Here is an 18,252-nt window from a genome sequence, read left to right as displayed (position 1 = left end):
ACCCATGATCGGTAATTCATGCGAAACCATAAGGCCAACATTCCCCAATTTGTCATGCAGGAAATATTTAAATGCATATTTCATTGAATTTCCTTGGGCAACGGTTGGTGGCATATAAGGTCATCAGACAGGTGGGAGAGATAAAAGAGAGCAACTCTAAAATGCGTTAGATGGGTGGTTTTATTGAATCTTGGTATGAATAAAATTGGTATGAATCAATGCAGTACTGTAGGCCTTCGACAAACTGACTGACTCACACTCGTATTATCAGCATGCAGGCGTGACATTATTTGAGTTGTGTTTTATTACTACAGGGTTGTGATATACAGGGGTATTTCCACTCTTCCATATGCATGTTGCCTTATATTGCACCCTGTGGTGAATTATACTTTTTTTCATCATGTCTTATTTTGTGAGTGATGCATCTGAAATAATGTTTAGACTTTGATTCGGTTATTAAAGAGCATTTTGCCCTGAGTGTCTTGCATTTCTCTTTCTCAGGGTGCTGCCCGGAAACTCATGTGACTGTAAACAACTCCCATGGTCTAAAAGCAAATTTAATCCTTTTCACTTTTGGATGACAGAAAAGGGATCTGCCAAACCTCACCCTCTAGATGAGAATGAAGGAGCTTGGATCCGACGGGAACATGAGTATAAGCAACATCTGGTCAGGTAATATATTAAAACCACTTATTGCGCTCCAATAATTTCTGAAATAAAAATGTTTATGGGTTATAAAGTCTGTAAAATAAAAATATGTAATAAAGTCTGTAAATGATGCGACAAAATTTCCGTATCCTAAAAAAATGGCAATCTGTTCATTTTTAATCTCAGACTTTCCCACAGTGTTGAAGCAAATTAGCTCATCTCACATATAATAAGAAAAGATTATCACACACTAAAAACGGGAGAATGGAAATATTGTTGTGGGCTGGGGGTCGGTGGTGAGGAACGGCCGCCAGGTGGAGCAGTGGAGCAGTAGAGCCGTCTCCCACCGAACACCCGGAATTGCAGGTCGTAACCTTCGGACAACTCCAAAGGTCATGGGTCCCTTAGCGGACCATGGTCGCTAATATTTTGACGGCGTGGGGTAGGGTTAATTGCCTAATTTCAATATACCTAAGTACCCACGTTGTCTAACTACCGGGGAAACCACACCCTCGATGGACCTCGGGTGGAACGGGCCATTTACCGAGCCCAATCCGGGTGTAAACCGAGCGAGGATTACCAAGATCCGTCGGTCCAAATGAACAATTACAACAACTCCCTCTTCTTCTTCATCTTCTTCTTCTTCTTCTTTCAGCTGCTCCCGTTAGGGGTCGCCACAGCGGATCATCAGTTATGATCCGCATCATGATTTGGCATATGTTTTACGCCGGATGCCCTTCCTGACGCAACCCTGGTCGCCTCTTACGACGCAGGGATAAAACAATTGCAACAACAAGGCCTCCCTAATTACCAATACGCACCATACTAAACCAATGAAAGAAAGCGACAGACAACGAGCTGGTACATTGAACAATTGGGGATTTATTTATAATGGGGCAGGGGAGCACGAAAAGAGCAGAGTTAAACCGACTATCAGAAATGCAATTTAATGTACAAGGCACTTAAACAGTTTCTACTTACAGGACGGGCACCACCGACACACACACACACACACACACACACACACACACACACACACACACACACACACACACACACACACACACACACACACACACACACACACACACACACACACACACACACACACACACAAAATGGGGCCAGTTTGGCACCTTTCCGCCTCGTGCGGTCTGGTCGAGACGAGCTGGTTCGGGGGGGGGGGAGGGGGACTCAAACCCACACCTTCATCGCCGCATCAAGCACCAGGGACCGCGCTCTCCAACCAGCCACACACCAACGAACCAAGACCAAGGAGAAGACCAGAGATGACGATGACCCAGGGCCAGACGAATCAGCCAGCACGAAGACCCGCGACCCCCCCCCCCCCCAAGACCAGTGCTCCGGAGCCTGGCGTTCTTTTATTCATTTGTTGTGCAGGGTCAGAAAATCGCCATCTGAGGCATCTCAACTCTCATTGGCTGGGGTGTCGTGGGAAAGTCGCCCTCTGTGGCAATCTCCGCCCTCATTGGCCGGGGTGTCGTGGGAAAGTCACCCTCTGTGCGTGATTGGACAAGGGGCACGCCCCTGCCTTTCTGGGCGGAGTCTCGATCTGAGGCGATGGAAATCTCCGCCCACGTACGTGGCTGGACACTCGTTTGTAATGGCGCGATTTGCGAAGTGAAGGAGTCATGGTTTCGGTTGGCTGGAGGCTCGATTTGTGTTGCAAAAACCCTGACTAAAAAGTAACTCGCAGCACACACATGTAATTCCCATTAGACACAGGTAGGGGACCCTAACTATAAACACATACTTATCAAAATAACTATGCTTAGGGACTGACGTCTGTTTGTGTGCAAATGGCTTCCAAATCCGTAACAATATATACGCAGTATCTCATGTCTGTCTATGCAACGTTTGCTTTACAACACATCAGAAAAAAAGGGGAATTATATGTGTCTAAGGCTTATTTAGGAGCTTGTACATATACCAGATATGAGCCAAGGACATTAAGGTACATACATCATTTTTACTTTTGCAAGAATTCCAAGGACTTCAGACAATGGACAATGCAACACATGATATGGGATTTGAACGTGACTTCCTAGCATCATGCATGGGTTGTCTGCTTAGAAAGGAGCATTAAAGACTTTTTTTGTTATATGTTATCACACTTGGTAATAAATTGAACCAAATACTGTAATTTTACTTTCTCCACCACTTCCTTTCTGTATACATATTTGTTCTGAAAGGTTCTCTCTGCCTGAACATGAGCTGATGTTTGCACAAGCCAATTTTCCACTTTCGTACCCGACCCAAGGCTTACGGGTCCACCCGCTGGGAACGATCCTCATTCCTGGTGAGACCACCGGAGACATTTGGTGTGAATTCTGCACTTAAACGGCATTAAAGCTATTACACAAACACTTTGCTAATTCCACACTTCCACAGCCCTAAAGTCACTGATCATAAATCGCATCAAAGTTAATGTTTTATCACTAAAATTTGGGCAAGTGCAGAACTGATAATATGAAAACCTTGCCTACGAAACCAAAGTTTCATCAAACGGTGGAAAAAAAAAACAGTCCAATGTTTCGGTAACAGGTTAGCTTTGTTCAGAGACGAGCACAGGCCAAGTGCACTCAGATGTTAAATGTCTTCCCAAGTGTGACACCTTGTGCTATCTCATTATGTAAGTTTCGTTACCTCTGACATGGCACACAAGCATTCTATATCAGAGGTAGCGCACTTGTTTCTCAGTTGTCTTGTCTGGTTGCAATTATTTACCTGACAATAAACTGTCATCATGCTAATTTGTTCACAGGGCATTGCATCAAGCTGTGCTGTCCAGCTCGGACATTAATCCGGGGTTTTGTCTGCCAGCATTTGCTGGTGGACATTAAATATCCTACAATGTCCTTTGTAAGAGTAGGCTGCACCCTGGCCACAATAAGGCTCATGCCGGTTGCCTTTTAGCAGTGGCCCAAAGAACTGGCAGCTTACCGGAATACTATATAATATCGTACTAAAGGGGCTACCCGGTGCTGCTTAGGGGGTGGAGGGGGTAAACCCAGCACTGTCCGGCTGGGTACGCGTTTCCCGGCAATGGTTTTGGGACTTATTTGACATTGAAAAACGATGGAGCTATTGGCCTCATGGTAGTTGCCCTTTGTCTGTGGGCCGAGGACAACACTGCCTGACCCCACATTCCAATACACACTTCATAGTGGCCTTTCGTGGCTTCAAAACGGGTGTAGAGGCCAATGTGTGGTAGCTTAAAACCTTGCCCACATTGTGCAGTACCTACACTCAAAAGTTGAGGCCTATAGGTGCTACAGTTCAGCCTTTAAAGAATAACCTACAAACAAACATGTGAGCATCTGGAAAAAAATACGTATATGTATGTATGTATGTGTATATATATGTATATATATATATATATATATATATATATATATATATATATATATATATATATTGTTGCGGATTTCGCGCCCGCCGGCGTGCTGACGGCCACGTAACTCGAATCGCGGCACGTCGCCCACCGGACGGACAATCCAGTCGTGACCCTCTCGGACTAACGCCGGGAACCAGTCACGGGTGGACCTTTTGGTCTCACCGCGATCGAGCCAATCAGCCCCCGCGTGGGATAGGGTTGCTCGCCAAATTCGACCTACCTAAGTACCCACGCGGAGGGTAGACCGGGCGATCGCACCTCGCCGCAGGTCGACTTCGGACACGGGCCACTTAAGCGACCCGTTCCGTACTATCAGAATAACCGAGCGGTGTTATCGTCGACCTCGACGGTTCGATTAATTATCGGGCGTACTCAGCCCACTACCAACCCTTTACGTGAAGCAAGATGAGGGTTCAATGGGGGAAAAGACGAAGCGAAGCGGGAGAACAGTTCAACAATAAAGCACATTTATTCGCGGCACGCGGGAAGCACACAAATACAATTCCACCAAATGCACACAAAAAAAAGAAAACACAATTCCATTTACACAAAAAGCAAATATAAAAGCGAAAACAATGCAGAGCTAATACCGACTACCGAGCACACGGCAACACTTATACAATTCTACTTCACAGACGGCGCCGACAACACATACCCAAAACCAAGGAAAAGAAATACCCCCAAGAATGAGGCGGGCCTGAGGCCGAGACCGGGTCGCGCCTACCCGTCTGGTGATGAGACGCGGAGCGGCGATGGCGCCTCACTCCGCGGGCCTCGCGGATAGTGCCTGGCAGGGGGTGGGAAAGGGGCCCCCTTGGTCGCACTATCTCAGCGCGGGGGGGAAACAGGAGGGGGTTGCTGATGCTCGGGGTATAGAGGATCTTTATTATCCCTGGTGTGCGTCTCCACCTCGGCCAGGTCGCGCTGCCGGCCTTCCTCGGGCGTGCAGCTCCCGGCACCGTCGCGAGCACCCCCTCGTCTGCCTTCGCCGCTGCCGCCTCTCTGCCTCTGGACTCTCCACCCTGGACTCTTCTTTGGGCTCTCCTCGTTCGACTCTCTTCAGCTTCTCCAGCTACTGCAGGCTTCGGGCTCCAGACTTCCACACTCTCTGACTGACGAACACGGTCCTTTTATCCCCCGTAGCTTCGCCTTTGACCCCCTCCCTTTGACCTTTCACCTCGCTCCCCATTGGCCCGAGAAAAAGTGGGCGTGAAGGCTTTTTGATCCACAAATTTGCATATATCGATCGTTCTGGAGGCGGGACCAAATCGCCCTCGCTCACCGATTGGACGGCAAAAAGTGGGCGTGTGTCGTTTTTGATCCGTTTTTGAAGCACAAAATCCGTGATTTTGTACACGCTGTTCAACGTGCGCCCTGCACGAGTCCAACACCGGTACCCACAGCGGGGCAAGAACGGTGGCGATGCTACGGTTGCGAGGTGTGACGTGAAGGTCGTGGCGGTTGTGGTGAAGCGGTGTTGTGGTTGGTGGTTGATGTTGTGGTTGTGGTGGTAATCATGGCGGTTGGTCCAAAATAAAGATAGTAAAAGAAAAACGGCTATCCTGAAGAGTCGCAGCTCGCATAAATGACATGTATTCCCACTAGACAACGGGTTTGGGCCTAACTACACATATACTTGCCGAGATACCTCACCTAAGGGACCTGAATGGTGGTTTGCGAATTTGGTAACCACAACAATATATATATATATATATATATATATATATATATATATATATATATATATATATATATATATATATATATATATATATATATATATATATATATATATATATATATATGTATATATATATATATATATGTATATGTATATATATATATGTATATATATATATGTGTATATATATATGTGTATATGTATATATATATATATATATATATATATATATATATATATATATATATATATATGTATATATATATATATGTATTAAAGGAGTTGGTGTTGTCCTTCAATGTACTTAATCTGTCCGGAATTGACACACACACACACACACACACACACACACACACACACACACACACACACACACACACACACACACACACACACACACACACACACACACACACACACACACACACACACGTGCAACATACCAGTGGTGGGGTCTTTTGGGAATACCTTTAAAATTCACAGTTCACAGGGTCTGTGCAAGTTCCTGAAGAAAGTCACTCTGTGGCTGAAATGTTGGATCTGAAACAGATCCTCTCTTCTTTTTTTTCTGATAAAACCTGAAGTTGGTTGTGCTTTTGCATTATTTGTGGTTCTTGAAATGTTTGTGATTGTTGAATGCCCAATGTACAATTATTATTATTATTTTTTTTATAATTTGCTTACTTTCCTTATGTTTTATGTGACAGGTTTGCATTTGCTAGCATCCACAAAGCATTCTTATAAGGTAAGAAAGTTACATTTTATTTGTAGATTTCATCAAATATATTTCGGGAATTTGTTGAGCATTGAGTAGGTTATTAACAGAGGTGTAAAATAATTTCAATTTAGAGTGTAATTAAATTGAAAATTCTTCGATCTACTGCTGCACATCATGAGTTTTATTGTCAGATGTATGTGATGCATTTGGTGAAGAAATGAGTGGCTTGTTTTAAAATATCCATAACCATTCTTTAGATGCTCACAAAACTTGAGACTTTGGTTCATTGAGGATGCAGATTGCATTTGGGAAAAAGCTGTTGTGCAAGCTATTAAAGTTGGTCTTGATGGAACGATAACGTTTACTTGAGCAGAGAAGTTCAAAAATGTCACGGATTGGGTGGAATTTTATGTTGGATGATACCTTTAACTCTTTTCGCTACTTGACTAAAGTACAAAATCTCGATGGAAGGCACATTTCACCCAATAATTTTACAAGCAGTCTTTACTATCCTGTTGTATCGGAACACACACTATTACTGCCCAAAATAACTTGATCAAGAAAGGATGGCCGACAACAAAACTCTTCAACCTTCTAAGAAAGAACAACCGTTGCAGAGCCTTCTTCACATAGTGTTTGGTGTTTATCTCCTACTTAAGATAACTGGGAATATATCTGCCTAAATATTTAAAAGAAGTGACACTATGAACTTGAGGATCATGAATAACTAAGGATTGAATGGGAGTTTTGTTTTTTTCAGAAGTCAACAATAATTTCCTTTGGCTTTATGATGCTGAGTTTGAGATCATTTAGAGAACACCATTCCACAAGTTTTTCAACTTTGTTATGGCAATCACTTTCATCACTGTTGAGAATCAGGACAGCAATGGTCATGTCATCTTCAAATGTCACCAGAAGTGAGCTATGAGATGATGTGACTCAATCATGAGTAAACGATGAATATAAAACGCAGCACTTAGGCACTCTGGTGTTCAGGTTTATCGTCTGGAAATTTTCGAACAAATTTTGACCTGTGGTCTGTCTAAAAGAAAATCCAAAATCCAGTTACAAATTGAATTGTCAATACCAAGTGCATCGAGTTTAAAATTAAGTTTGTCAGATGAAATGGTTTTAAAAGCAGAACTAAAGTCTAAGAAAAGTAACCTAGCATAGGAAGGCATATGTTTATCTCGATTGTTTAGCATCTGATCGAAAGTGAGTGAAACGGCATCATCAACTGAATGATTACAGCGATAGGCAAACTGATGAGGGTCAAGGGAAGCAAGAAGAACAGATTTCAGGTACAGTAAAATTAGACCTTCTGAAGACTTCATAATGATGCATGTGAGTGCAACTGGTCTATAATCATTTCTGCAACTCACTGGAGAATGCTTTGCCACAAGGATAATTTTAGACTTTTTCAAAACATGGGGAATTTTCCAAAGCTGAAGTGACCAGTTGAAGAGTAAAGTTGGAATGGGCAACAGTTCATCAGGACCAGTCGCTTTTCAAACCTTGAGGTTGTTCAGAATGTGCCGAGTGTCATTTTTGGAGATCACAAAAGCTTGAGGATACGTTTCATCTGTGGTTGGCGCTGCACTCACCGGGTGATTGAATCGGCTGTAAAAATAATTCAGTTTATCGGGCAATGTGTCATCGTTCATTGGAGATTTCAATTTTGGTTTGTAACCAGTGATCATGTGGAGACCTTGCCAGAGTTATTTAGCATTTGCACTCACGATGGTTTCCCGGTAATCGTGCTTGGCATCTTTGATGGTCTTGCGTAGCTCGTACTTGGCTTTCTTATACTCCACATCACTTCCGAATCTAAACGAGTCTTCCTGGGCATGGAGTTTGCTGCAAATGGATTTAACGAACCAGGGTTTTCCATTCGAATATATTGTCAATATTTTAGTTGGGATGCAAATTTCCCTGGCAGAATTTTATGTAGTCCAAGATGACATCAGAATAATCATCAATGTCAGTGGCACTTTCCGTGAAGATGCTCCAATCTGTGCATGCATCGCTGTCACGTAAACTCTCAAAAGCATTTGGGGTCCATTGGGGCACTGATCATTTCAAGGGCTTCTGGCGCTTTAGTTGTCAGTAAGCAGGGACGAGATGGATCATGTTGTGGTCGGAATCGCCTTGTGGGGAATGCTATAGACTATAGAGAATGATATGCATATCCTGCAATGGCCTACGTGTCCCGATTCTTTGAATAAAGAATGCTCCAAGCAGGTTACCAACACTTTGGAGGTTTAAATCACTTTTTAGGTCATCTCCACCGAGATGACCCAATAAAGCCGGACCAAATGTCCACGTGTCCATCCGTCCGTCAACAATTTTTCTTTCTGATCTTGATGAAACTTAGTATGTGGGTAGAGGTCGATGAGTGTTGCACAACGATATAACTTTTGTCCAGGTTCAAGGTCAGGGTCAAGGTCACGAGGTCACGTAAGTTATAAAAATCGCCATTTTCAAAAAATATCTAGTCTGCCATTCTGCAAGATATTCGGCAACTGTTTGTTGATTATGATAGTAAAAAAATATTATCTTGTATCTAACCAGACAGATTTTTGAATTTCCGTCCCGTTTGGCCACCACGTAACCTGGAAGATGGTCAAAAACACCTCCCAGTACAAAGAAAACCTTTTACTTCTGATCTTGATGAAATTTGGTATGTGGGTAGAGGTCGATGAGTGATACCCAACGACATATTTTTTCCCGGATTCGAGGTCAGGGTCAAGGTCACAACGTCACGAAAGTTGTGAAAGTCGCCATTTTCAAAACCTATCTAGTCTGTCATTTTAGGAGATATCTGGCAACGGTTCATTGATTTATGATAGTAAAAAAACATTATAGAGATGACCACATGGGGGTAATTTTTAATTATTTATTATTTATTTTAAAACATTCCAAGTGCGACAGTAAAAACCATGCTTTCTCCACATACAACCAGGGAAGAGCTGTTCTCCCCCTCTGCCAGTGACAATAACACAAGACATGGGTGGAGAATGAATATGCATGAGGCAAGACATGGGTGGAGCATAAATATACATTTTACATTCAAAGTTGGTTGCATCACAATGCATACTTCATCCTTGTGCAGCAATTATCCAAAAGTATATCCTTCTGCATTTTACAAGTAACATGATATTTTGGTAATCCTTTCCATAAATTGGAGAGATTTAAAATTTATGCAACATCCCAGTGATGGGGTTTTGTGGGAAGACCTTTAAAAATCCCAGTTCACGTTCCTGCAAATTATTTTTTATTTATTTGTGAGTATTTTGAAGTACATTTGTTACATTGTCTCAAAACAAAAAGCAATTGAAACTTTTACAAGTCTGAAAAAACTTAAAAAAAAAAAAAAGGAAATGTACCCCCCAAAAAAACAACCAACAAGGTAGGAAGGAATGACAAGGTACGAATGACACCACAATCCATTCACCGATTGCCATCATGAAATCTTGACAATTTTTGTCAGAGATGGCCATCGTAACAATTGTATGAAGATGTCTGTTAGAGGTAGTTGTAGATTTATAGTGAGGGCTGGTTTAATTGTGTGCTGTATTTTATTTCTTGTGGGATTGATACTGAAAAATGTCACTACTGTACCACTGTACTCCATGTTAATTTTTGGAACATTAACTTTGAATATACATTGCCAAAATTGCATACTTAACATTGTGCAAGGGTAAAAAAAAGTTTTGCTTTTGAAGAAAGAAGTTAGATTGGTTCTACTGTTGCACAGTTGCCCCTGTAGGTGTGGGTGTTTCTAGGTGTTATGGCAGTATGATTTGAGAGAAGTGTCGGTGGGTTTTATCATTTCCATGCAATGTACAGTGATGAGTATTACAGGGCATAGTTTAAGTATTTAATGTTGACATATACAGTGCCTCCAGAAAGTATTCACACCCCTCAACTTTTGTCACATTTTGTTGTGTTACAGCCTGAATTTAAAAAGGATTCAATTTAAATTTTTGGTCACCGATCTATGCCAAATACCCTTATGACAAAGTGAAAACATGCTTTTAGACATTTTTACAAACTAATTAAACATGAAAATCTGTAATGTCTTGCATCAATAAGTATTCACCCCCTTTGCTATGACGGTCCAAATTGAAGTCGGGTGCATACATTTTCCTTTGATTATCCATGAGATGTCTCTACAACTTGATTGGAGACGTCCTGTGGCCAATTCAATTGATTGGACATGATTTAGAAAGAAACACACCTTTCTGTGTAAGGTCCCACAGTTCGGAGTGCATGTCACAGCAGAAACTCTACCATGAAGCCCAAGGAACTGTCTGTAGGCCTGAAAAAGGAAGGAAGCTAAGATAGAATTGTGAGGAGGCATAGATCTGGGGAAGGGTATAAACCAATTTCTTGAGTGTTGAAAGTTCCCAAGAGCACATTGAGCCCTAAAATTAGGAAATGGAAAGAATATAGAACTACCCAGACTCTTCCTTGATCTGGACAAGAAGGATCTTGGTAAGGGAGGTGACCAAGAACTCAATGATCACTCTGACAGAACAACAGAGTTTCTTGGCTGAGATGGGAGAACCTGCCGGAAGGGCAGCAATCTCTGCAGCACTTCACAAATCTCGGTTTTATGGGAAAGTGGCCCGACGGAAGCCATTCCTGAGAAAAGGCACATTACAGCATGCCTGGAGTTTGCAAAAAGGTGCATGAAAGACTGAAAGCATGAGGCATAAGAATCTGTGGTCTGATTATATGAAAATTGAACTCTCTAGCCTGAATGCAAAGTGCTACTACGTCTGTTGGCAACATCGAGCTTTGGGGATGCTTTTCAGTGGCAGAGACTTGTAAGGATAGAGGGAACAATAAATTGACCCAAATCCAAGCAAATCCTTGAGGAGAACTTGCTTCAAAGTGCAAAAGACTTGAGACTGTGGTGAGGATTTACATTCCAACAGGCCAATGACCTCAAGCATACAGCCAAAGCAACACTGGTATGGCTTCAGAACAAGAAGGTGAAAGTCCTTCAGTGGCTCAGCCAAAGCTGACTTTAATCCCATTGAGAATCTGTGGACAGATTTGAAATAGCTGTTCACTGACGTTCCCCATCCAACTTGACAGAGCACGAGCAAATTTGCAAGGAAGAATGGGAGAAAATCCCCAAATCCAGATGTGCAAAGCTGATAGACATACCCAAGAAGACTCGAAGCTGTATTTGTTGCCAAAGGTGCTTCTACAAAGTATTGACTCAGGTGGTTGAATACTTGTTGACTCAAGACATTGTTTTTCATTTTTTTTTAATTGATTTGTGAAAATGTCTAAAAACATGCTTTCATTATGGAATATAGTGTAGATCGGTGACAATTTTTTTAATTCAATCCATTTTTAGCTCGCCTGTTCGAAGAACAGAGAGCTATAGCGATACCCCCGGCGTGAGCGTGAGCGTGAAAATGTTAAATTTTTTGTATTACGGAAAAACTCCTCGACAGATTTCGACGAAACTTGGTTGGGGGGGTTAGGTATGGTCCAAGGATCATGCCATTAGATTTTGGACTTGGTCCCCCCCCCCCAAAAAAAATGTTAGAGAATTTTTTTTTGGCATTTCTACATGTTTTAAGTGATTTCCAACCCCCCCCCCCCAAAAAAGAAATTTAGAGAAAAAAATTTTTTTGCAACTTTTTTTTCAACAATTTCGATTTATTATTTTGCATTTCTACATGTTTTAAATGATTTCCAACCCCCCCCCCAAAAAAAAAATTTGTTAGAGAAAAAAAAAATGTTTTTGCAACTTTTTTTTCAACAAAATTTTGATTTCTTCGTTTTTGCATTTCTACATGTTTTAAGTGATTTCCAACCCCCCACCCCAAAAAAAAATGAGAAAAAAATTTTTACAACTTTTTTTTTTCAACAATTTCGATTTCTTTTTTTTGCATTTCTACATGTTTTAAGTGATTTCCAACCTCCCCCAAAAAAAATTGTTCGAGAAAAAAAATTTTTGCAACTTTTTTTTCAACAATTTCCATTTATTTTTTTGCATTTCTACATGTTTTAAATGATTTCCAACGTCCCCCCCCCAAAAAAAAATTGTTGGAGAAAAAAAATGTTTTTGCAACTTTTTTTTCAACAAAATTTCGATTTCTTTTTTTTTGCATTTCTACATGTTTTAAGTGATTAGGATTTCGACGAAACTTGGTGGGGGGTTAGGTATGGTCCAAGGATCATGCCATTAGATTTTGGACTTGGTCCCCCCCCAAAAAAAATTGTTAGAGAAAATTTTTTTTTTTGCATTTCTACATACTTTAAGTGATTTCCACCCCCCCCAAAAAAAAATTGTTAGAGAATTGTAAAAAATATTAATTATTAGACTCGTCTTTTAAAAACGATAAATGTTTTAACAGGCGAGCATTGGGTGGCTTTGACACCAACTCTGGTAAGTTCAGGCTGTAACAACAAAATGTGACAAAGTCGAGTGGTGCGAATACTTTATTGAAGGCTCTGCATTTCATTATTTATATAAACTGGATGTATTAATTTATTTTTGTTAACTTAAGCTAATTGTTTTATGTTGGCCTGGTGTTGGCGCAGTGGTTAGGGCAGCGGCTTGGGATCCAAAAGGTCCTGAGTTCAAGCCCTGTTGGGCCACTGAATTAATACACCAGGGGGTTGACTCAGCCTGTCATCCTTCCGAGGTCGGCGAAATGAGTACCAGTGTACTGGGCCGGTGTAAAATAGGTGTACCATATCCCTGTGTCGTAAGAGGCGACCAGGGTTGCGTCAGGAAGGGCATCCGGCGTAAAACATGTGCCAAATCACTATGCAGATCATACGGATGATCCGCTGTGGCGACCCCTAACGGGAGCAGCCGAAAGAAGAAGAAGAAGAAGAAGAAGCTAATTGTGAATTAGGGACGCCAGTGAGAAAAGGGTCAAGATCTAATGGAGCTGGTAGCAAGAAGTGGTCTAGCTGTAGCTGGTTCCTTTTTCCAGAAGTGGGAGAGCCTCAAGATTGCAAAGAGGAGTGAACAGCACAAGACATAATTCAATTTATCAATAGGAAGCAACTGGCGTGGAGGATTAAGGACTGCAAGTTGGTAGTGTGGGAGCATGTCACAACTTGGTACAAGTCTGTGGTGTTTGTTGTGTGCTGTTTTGTTAAAAAGAACGGAAGTTAAGAGCTTTGGCCAGAATACTATTAAGTGGTACAAGTACAAATATAATGTCTTTGAGTACAAGGAAAGGATGAAGGTGAAGTATGAAGAACTTAACAATGAAGCCAGTGGTCTGCATGAGGTGTGGATGAAGTCGAGAGGCGTTGATGGGAGTTGAGGATTTGTGTGGAAGAACATCGGGACCTTTCCTGGGCACAACGCCACAGAATATAAACCAGTTGTGGTGTATGTAGGATGTAGCAAAGGTAATCTGTGAGAAGGAGGTTTTGAAGAGGATAAAGAAGATCAAGGATAGCAGAGGACAACTGGATGCAGGGTTGTTGCACGTGTATGAGCAGCAAAGAGAGCGGTGGAATGATATTGAAGTAGACATGTACAGCAAGTTAGATGAGGATGGTGGGAAGAAGATTATCTATAAAATAGCTTGAGACAGGGATTGAGATGTTAAAGATGTGAATTAGGGGGATGGTGATTGAGGATGCAGACTGAAAGGTAGTGGGGGTCATATTGAAAGTATGGGAAAGCCATTTCAAGGAGTTGCTAAACTGGGAAGGAAGCGATGAAGAGCTGGAGTTACTAATCTATGTGGAGAAGAAGTGGAAGTTGTGCAGATTATGGAGGTGGATGTGCGGACTGTTAAAGAGGATGAAGAGGGTAGAGAGCCAGGCATTGATGAGGTTTATGTGGAGATGCCAATTGGGGTAACTTGGAAGAAGAGGTTGTTGAATATATGTATAAGAGAGGGTAATATTCCAGAGGAGTGGAAGACTTCTGATTGTACCAATATTGAAAAGGAAGGCAGCCATGCAAAATCTGGGGAAGTAATAAGGCATAACTCTTCCAAGTCATGAGGATTCTTATTGGTGGAGAGAGTTTGGAGATGCAAGGGTGAATGATATTATGATTTGTGGACCTTGAGATGGATTATTACATGGTTCCAAGAGAGATGGTGATGGTGACACCGAAAGGCTGGTGTTGGCTTAACGGTTAAGGTGGCTGGCTTGTGATCTTAGGGTCTTAAGTTTGAGCCCTGTCATGCTGTTTAAATAACACCAGGAAGGTTGACTCAGCCTGTCATCCTTCCGAGGTCGGCAAAATGAGTACCAGCAAACTGGTAATGGGCATTGCATCAGCGGCACAGCCATGCTTCCAGAAAAAAATGATGCAACCTGCAGCCGCAGGCTGCATACTAACCAAAAGTGACATAAAGATGAATGGGAGTGCCAGAAGCAGAAGTTAGAATGTGGGAATGAAGGGAAGTGTGTTGGTGTTGGTTGGACCTGGAATGTCAGATGAGTTCTACATTGGCATCAGTTTGAGGGAGGGAAGTGCATTTAGCCCACTTGTAATGTCTATTATGGTGATGGAGCAACTCAGCAGAAATCTCAGCATGAAAAACATCTGAAGGAAGCCACTATTTGTAGACAATTTGGTAATTGTAGTGGAGAGCAAGCTGAAGCAGGAAGTGCTAGAGTTGTTGAAGGAGGTTTTTGAGAAGAATGGGTTAAAGATGAGCCAAGATAAGATGGAAGTTATGTGGGTCAGACAGCAGAGATAAATTGAAGCCTGGTGTTGGCGCAGTGGTTATGGCAGCGGCTTGGGATCCAAAAGGTCCTGAGTTCAAGCCCCGTTGGGCCACTGAATTAATACACCAAGGGGTTGACTCAGCCTGTCATCCTTCCGAGGTTGGTGAAATGAGTACCAGTATACTGGGCCGGTGTATACCCCGGTTAAAATAGGTGTACCATATCCCTGTGTCGTAAGAGGCGACCAGGGTTGCGTCAGGAAGGGCATCCGGCGTAAAACATGTGCCAAATCACTATGCGGATCATACGGATGATCCACTGTGGCGACCCCTAACGGGAGCAGCCGAAAGAAGAAGAAGAAGAAGAAGACAGCAGAGATAAATTGAACATCAGCTGAGAGGAGAGAGAGACGAGGCAGTGGTAATAGATTTATATACCTTGGTGGAATGGTAACTGGGGATGGTAGTTTGGAGGCAGAGGAACAGAGGACGATACTGGTGGGTGCAAATGCATGGAGGAAAGCAGAGGGTTTCATGGTGAACTGGAAGATATCAAAGAAGTTGAAAGATGGTCTTGGCCATGTGCAATGCTGGCATACCTATATGGTCTGGAGATGGTGACAGAGCAGCAACAACAGAGGCTGCAGATGAACAACTGGGTCAGAATGATTGTGGGAGTGAAGTGGGTGAATAAAAGGAAGATGGACAAACGGAAGGAGATCAGTGTGTAAATTATTTTGATGGAAAGATTGGTAAACAGTCAGCTGGAAATGGGTAGGGCACCTGGTATGGATGGAGGAAGACAGACTTCTGAAGAGAGCAGATTTGTTGAAAGAGTGAGGCTGGAGAAAAGGGTGGAGAAAAAAAAAATGTCCCATCGGTCTAGAACTTGACAAATGTGTTAAAAATATGTGACATTTACCTCGTGTGCAATGGCCTCAAAATATCACCGCCTATGTGGAAATCAAGAAAATGACCAAATATCAATACCTCGAGAATGAAGTCAAAAGATCTTTTGAAGCTCAATAGTGCTGAAATTGTCCCAGTGATGGCTGGTGCAATGAGAATGGTACTGAAGACCCTTACAAAGATCCTACACACTGTCCTTGGGAATGTAACCAAAAACAAACTCCATTTGGAGGCAGTCTGGGGCTCGGTGACAATCCTGAAAAGAGTCCTTGGAACAAGACTTTGAGAACTAGAATATCACTTGGTGGAGCGCACACCTCCTTCAGGCTGAACAGTTTACGTTTTGTATCACAGTGATGGGCAGGATCTGACCTCGTCAAAAATCTAATGGGCTTGTTCTTGTCACCTACCCAAAATCTCCCAAGCTTTGTCATAACCCATCCACAATATTATGAAATATCGTGCAATATATCGTTTTGGCTCGACCTCCCAATTCTCAAATGAAGAATCACTTGGAAATTAAAAAAAAAATCATAGAAGGATCTGGATCCAGATCTTCACCAATATATAATCAATTCGTCATTGTAACACACCCAAATTGCTCACCAAATTTTGTCTGAATCAGTCCATAAGTCTTTGAGATACCCTGCTCACAGACAGAGACAGACAGACAGATATGGGTGAAAACATAATCTTGGTTCATCTTCGATGGTAGAGGCCACAATAAAACCTTAGTTTGGTCCATGAATCGAGAGCTTTTGCCAAAATGGAGGTGGATACAGAGTCCTGAGAGGACTCCGCTCCACCTTCTGAAACCCGCATATGGAAATAACAACCACACACACACACACACGCACACACACACGCACACACGCACACACACCCACTTTCCTCTGGAGGCCTTATTTTGCATTGGACCCTGTTGGTGTCTTAATGGTTAAGGTGGCTGGTATAAGACCTTAACCTCCTGATTTCAAGCCCCTGTCATGCCATGTATTACACCAGGTGGGTAGACTCTGCCTGCCATCTTTCTGAGTTCAGCAAAATGAGTACCAGTTCTGAAAAATGAACCATTCGAGCATCCGCGTTGCAGCCCTTGAAAGTGACTGGAAGCATTGCTGATAAACCTTGTACTGGTCGTCTACATTCATGTACAGATGAACTTAATTCTGAAAATGTTATTGCAATTGTTGCAAGAAACCAAGAAAAATTGTTGAGAAAAATTAGGCAAGAAGCGGGAGTTGGCCATTCTTCCATTGCAAGAATTTTAAAGGCAAAGAAACACCACCCATATAAGGTGACCTTTGTTCAAGCTTTTCCTGGAGATGATTCTGACCAGTGTATGGAATTTTGTGAGTGAGTAATGCATAGCATTGATGTGGAACCAACATTATTATCTCGCGTAATCTTCTGTGTTGAAGCCTTGTTCCGTTTGATTGGGAGAGTCGACTGCCATAATTGCCGATATTGGAGAGATGGGAACCAAACTGGATGATGAAGTTCCTGTTAAATATGATCCTAGAATTATGGTGTGGTGTACTATTCATTGTGATGTTCTGTTCAGCCCATACTTTTACAAAGAGAATGTTTCTGCTTCTAGTTACCTCACAGTGTTACAAGAGGTTTTGGTTCCTTATTTGGATGTTGTGCCTTTGGCATGAGTGAGAAAAGTGTGGTTTCAACAGGATATGGCACCACCAGATTCTGCCACGACTGCAGATTTGGAGTGGATATACACTACCGGTCAAAAGATTTAGAACACCCCCATTTTTCCAGTTTTTACTGAAATTTAAGCAGTTCAAGTCCAGTGAATAACCTGAAATGGTACAAAGCTAAGTGGTAAACTGCCAGAGGTTAAAAAAAAGTTTAGGTTACCAAAAACTGAAAAAGAATGTAAATTTCAGAGTTGTTAAAAAAGGCCCTCATCAGGTAACAAGTAATGAGTTAACAACTGCAGCTGTTCTGCAGCAATGGAAGTAAATTAAGCCTTGAAGGTTGATGCAAACAATTCCTGCAGGTGTCCCAACTTTTTTTGATGAGTTACAAACCCTCTGTCTGTATAAAAGCAGTGTTGGAACGGACTGTGTTGCTACACCCTCTGAAGCATTATTTGGACAATATTATACTGCAGGAAGTGGTACTGCATATTGCTATCATAATGGCGAGAAAGACAATTAACAAAGGAAGACAGACAGACCAT

At 42.1% G+C, this 18,252-nt stretch overlaps 1 protein-coding gene across 3 annotated transcripts in view; it reads left to right on the top strand.

Moving 5' to 3' along the window:
- Positions 1-18,252, top strand: part of LOC147028012 (beta-1,4 N-acetylgalactosaminyltransferase 1-like) — an 83,182-nt gene that overhangs the window by 3,823 nt on the left and 61,107 nt on the right. For all 3 annotated transcript variants that reach the window (XM_085877934.1, XM_085877932.1, XM_085877933.1), the window contains exons 2-4: positions 502-672; positions 2,862-2,968; positions 6,455-6,492. In XM_085877934.1, the coding sequence (XP_085734060.1) occupies positions 502-672; positions 2,862-2,968; positions 6,455-6,492 (316 nt within the window). The remainder of the gene's footprint in view (positions 1-501; positions 673-2,861; positions 2,969-6,454; positions 6,493-18,252) is intronic.

This window comes from Eptatretus burgeri, chromosome 4 (assembly GCF_056783735.1).
Source record: "Eptatretus burgeri isolate ZD-2024b chromosome 4, Ebu_testis_v1, whole genome shotgun sequence".
NCBI classification, from domain to species: domain Eukaryota; kingdom Metazoa; phylum Chordata; class Myxini; order Myxiniformes; family Myxinidae; genus Eptatretus; species Eptatretus burgeri.
This window is presented reverse-complemented; position numbering and strand designations above follow the sequence as displayed.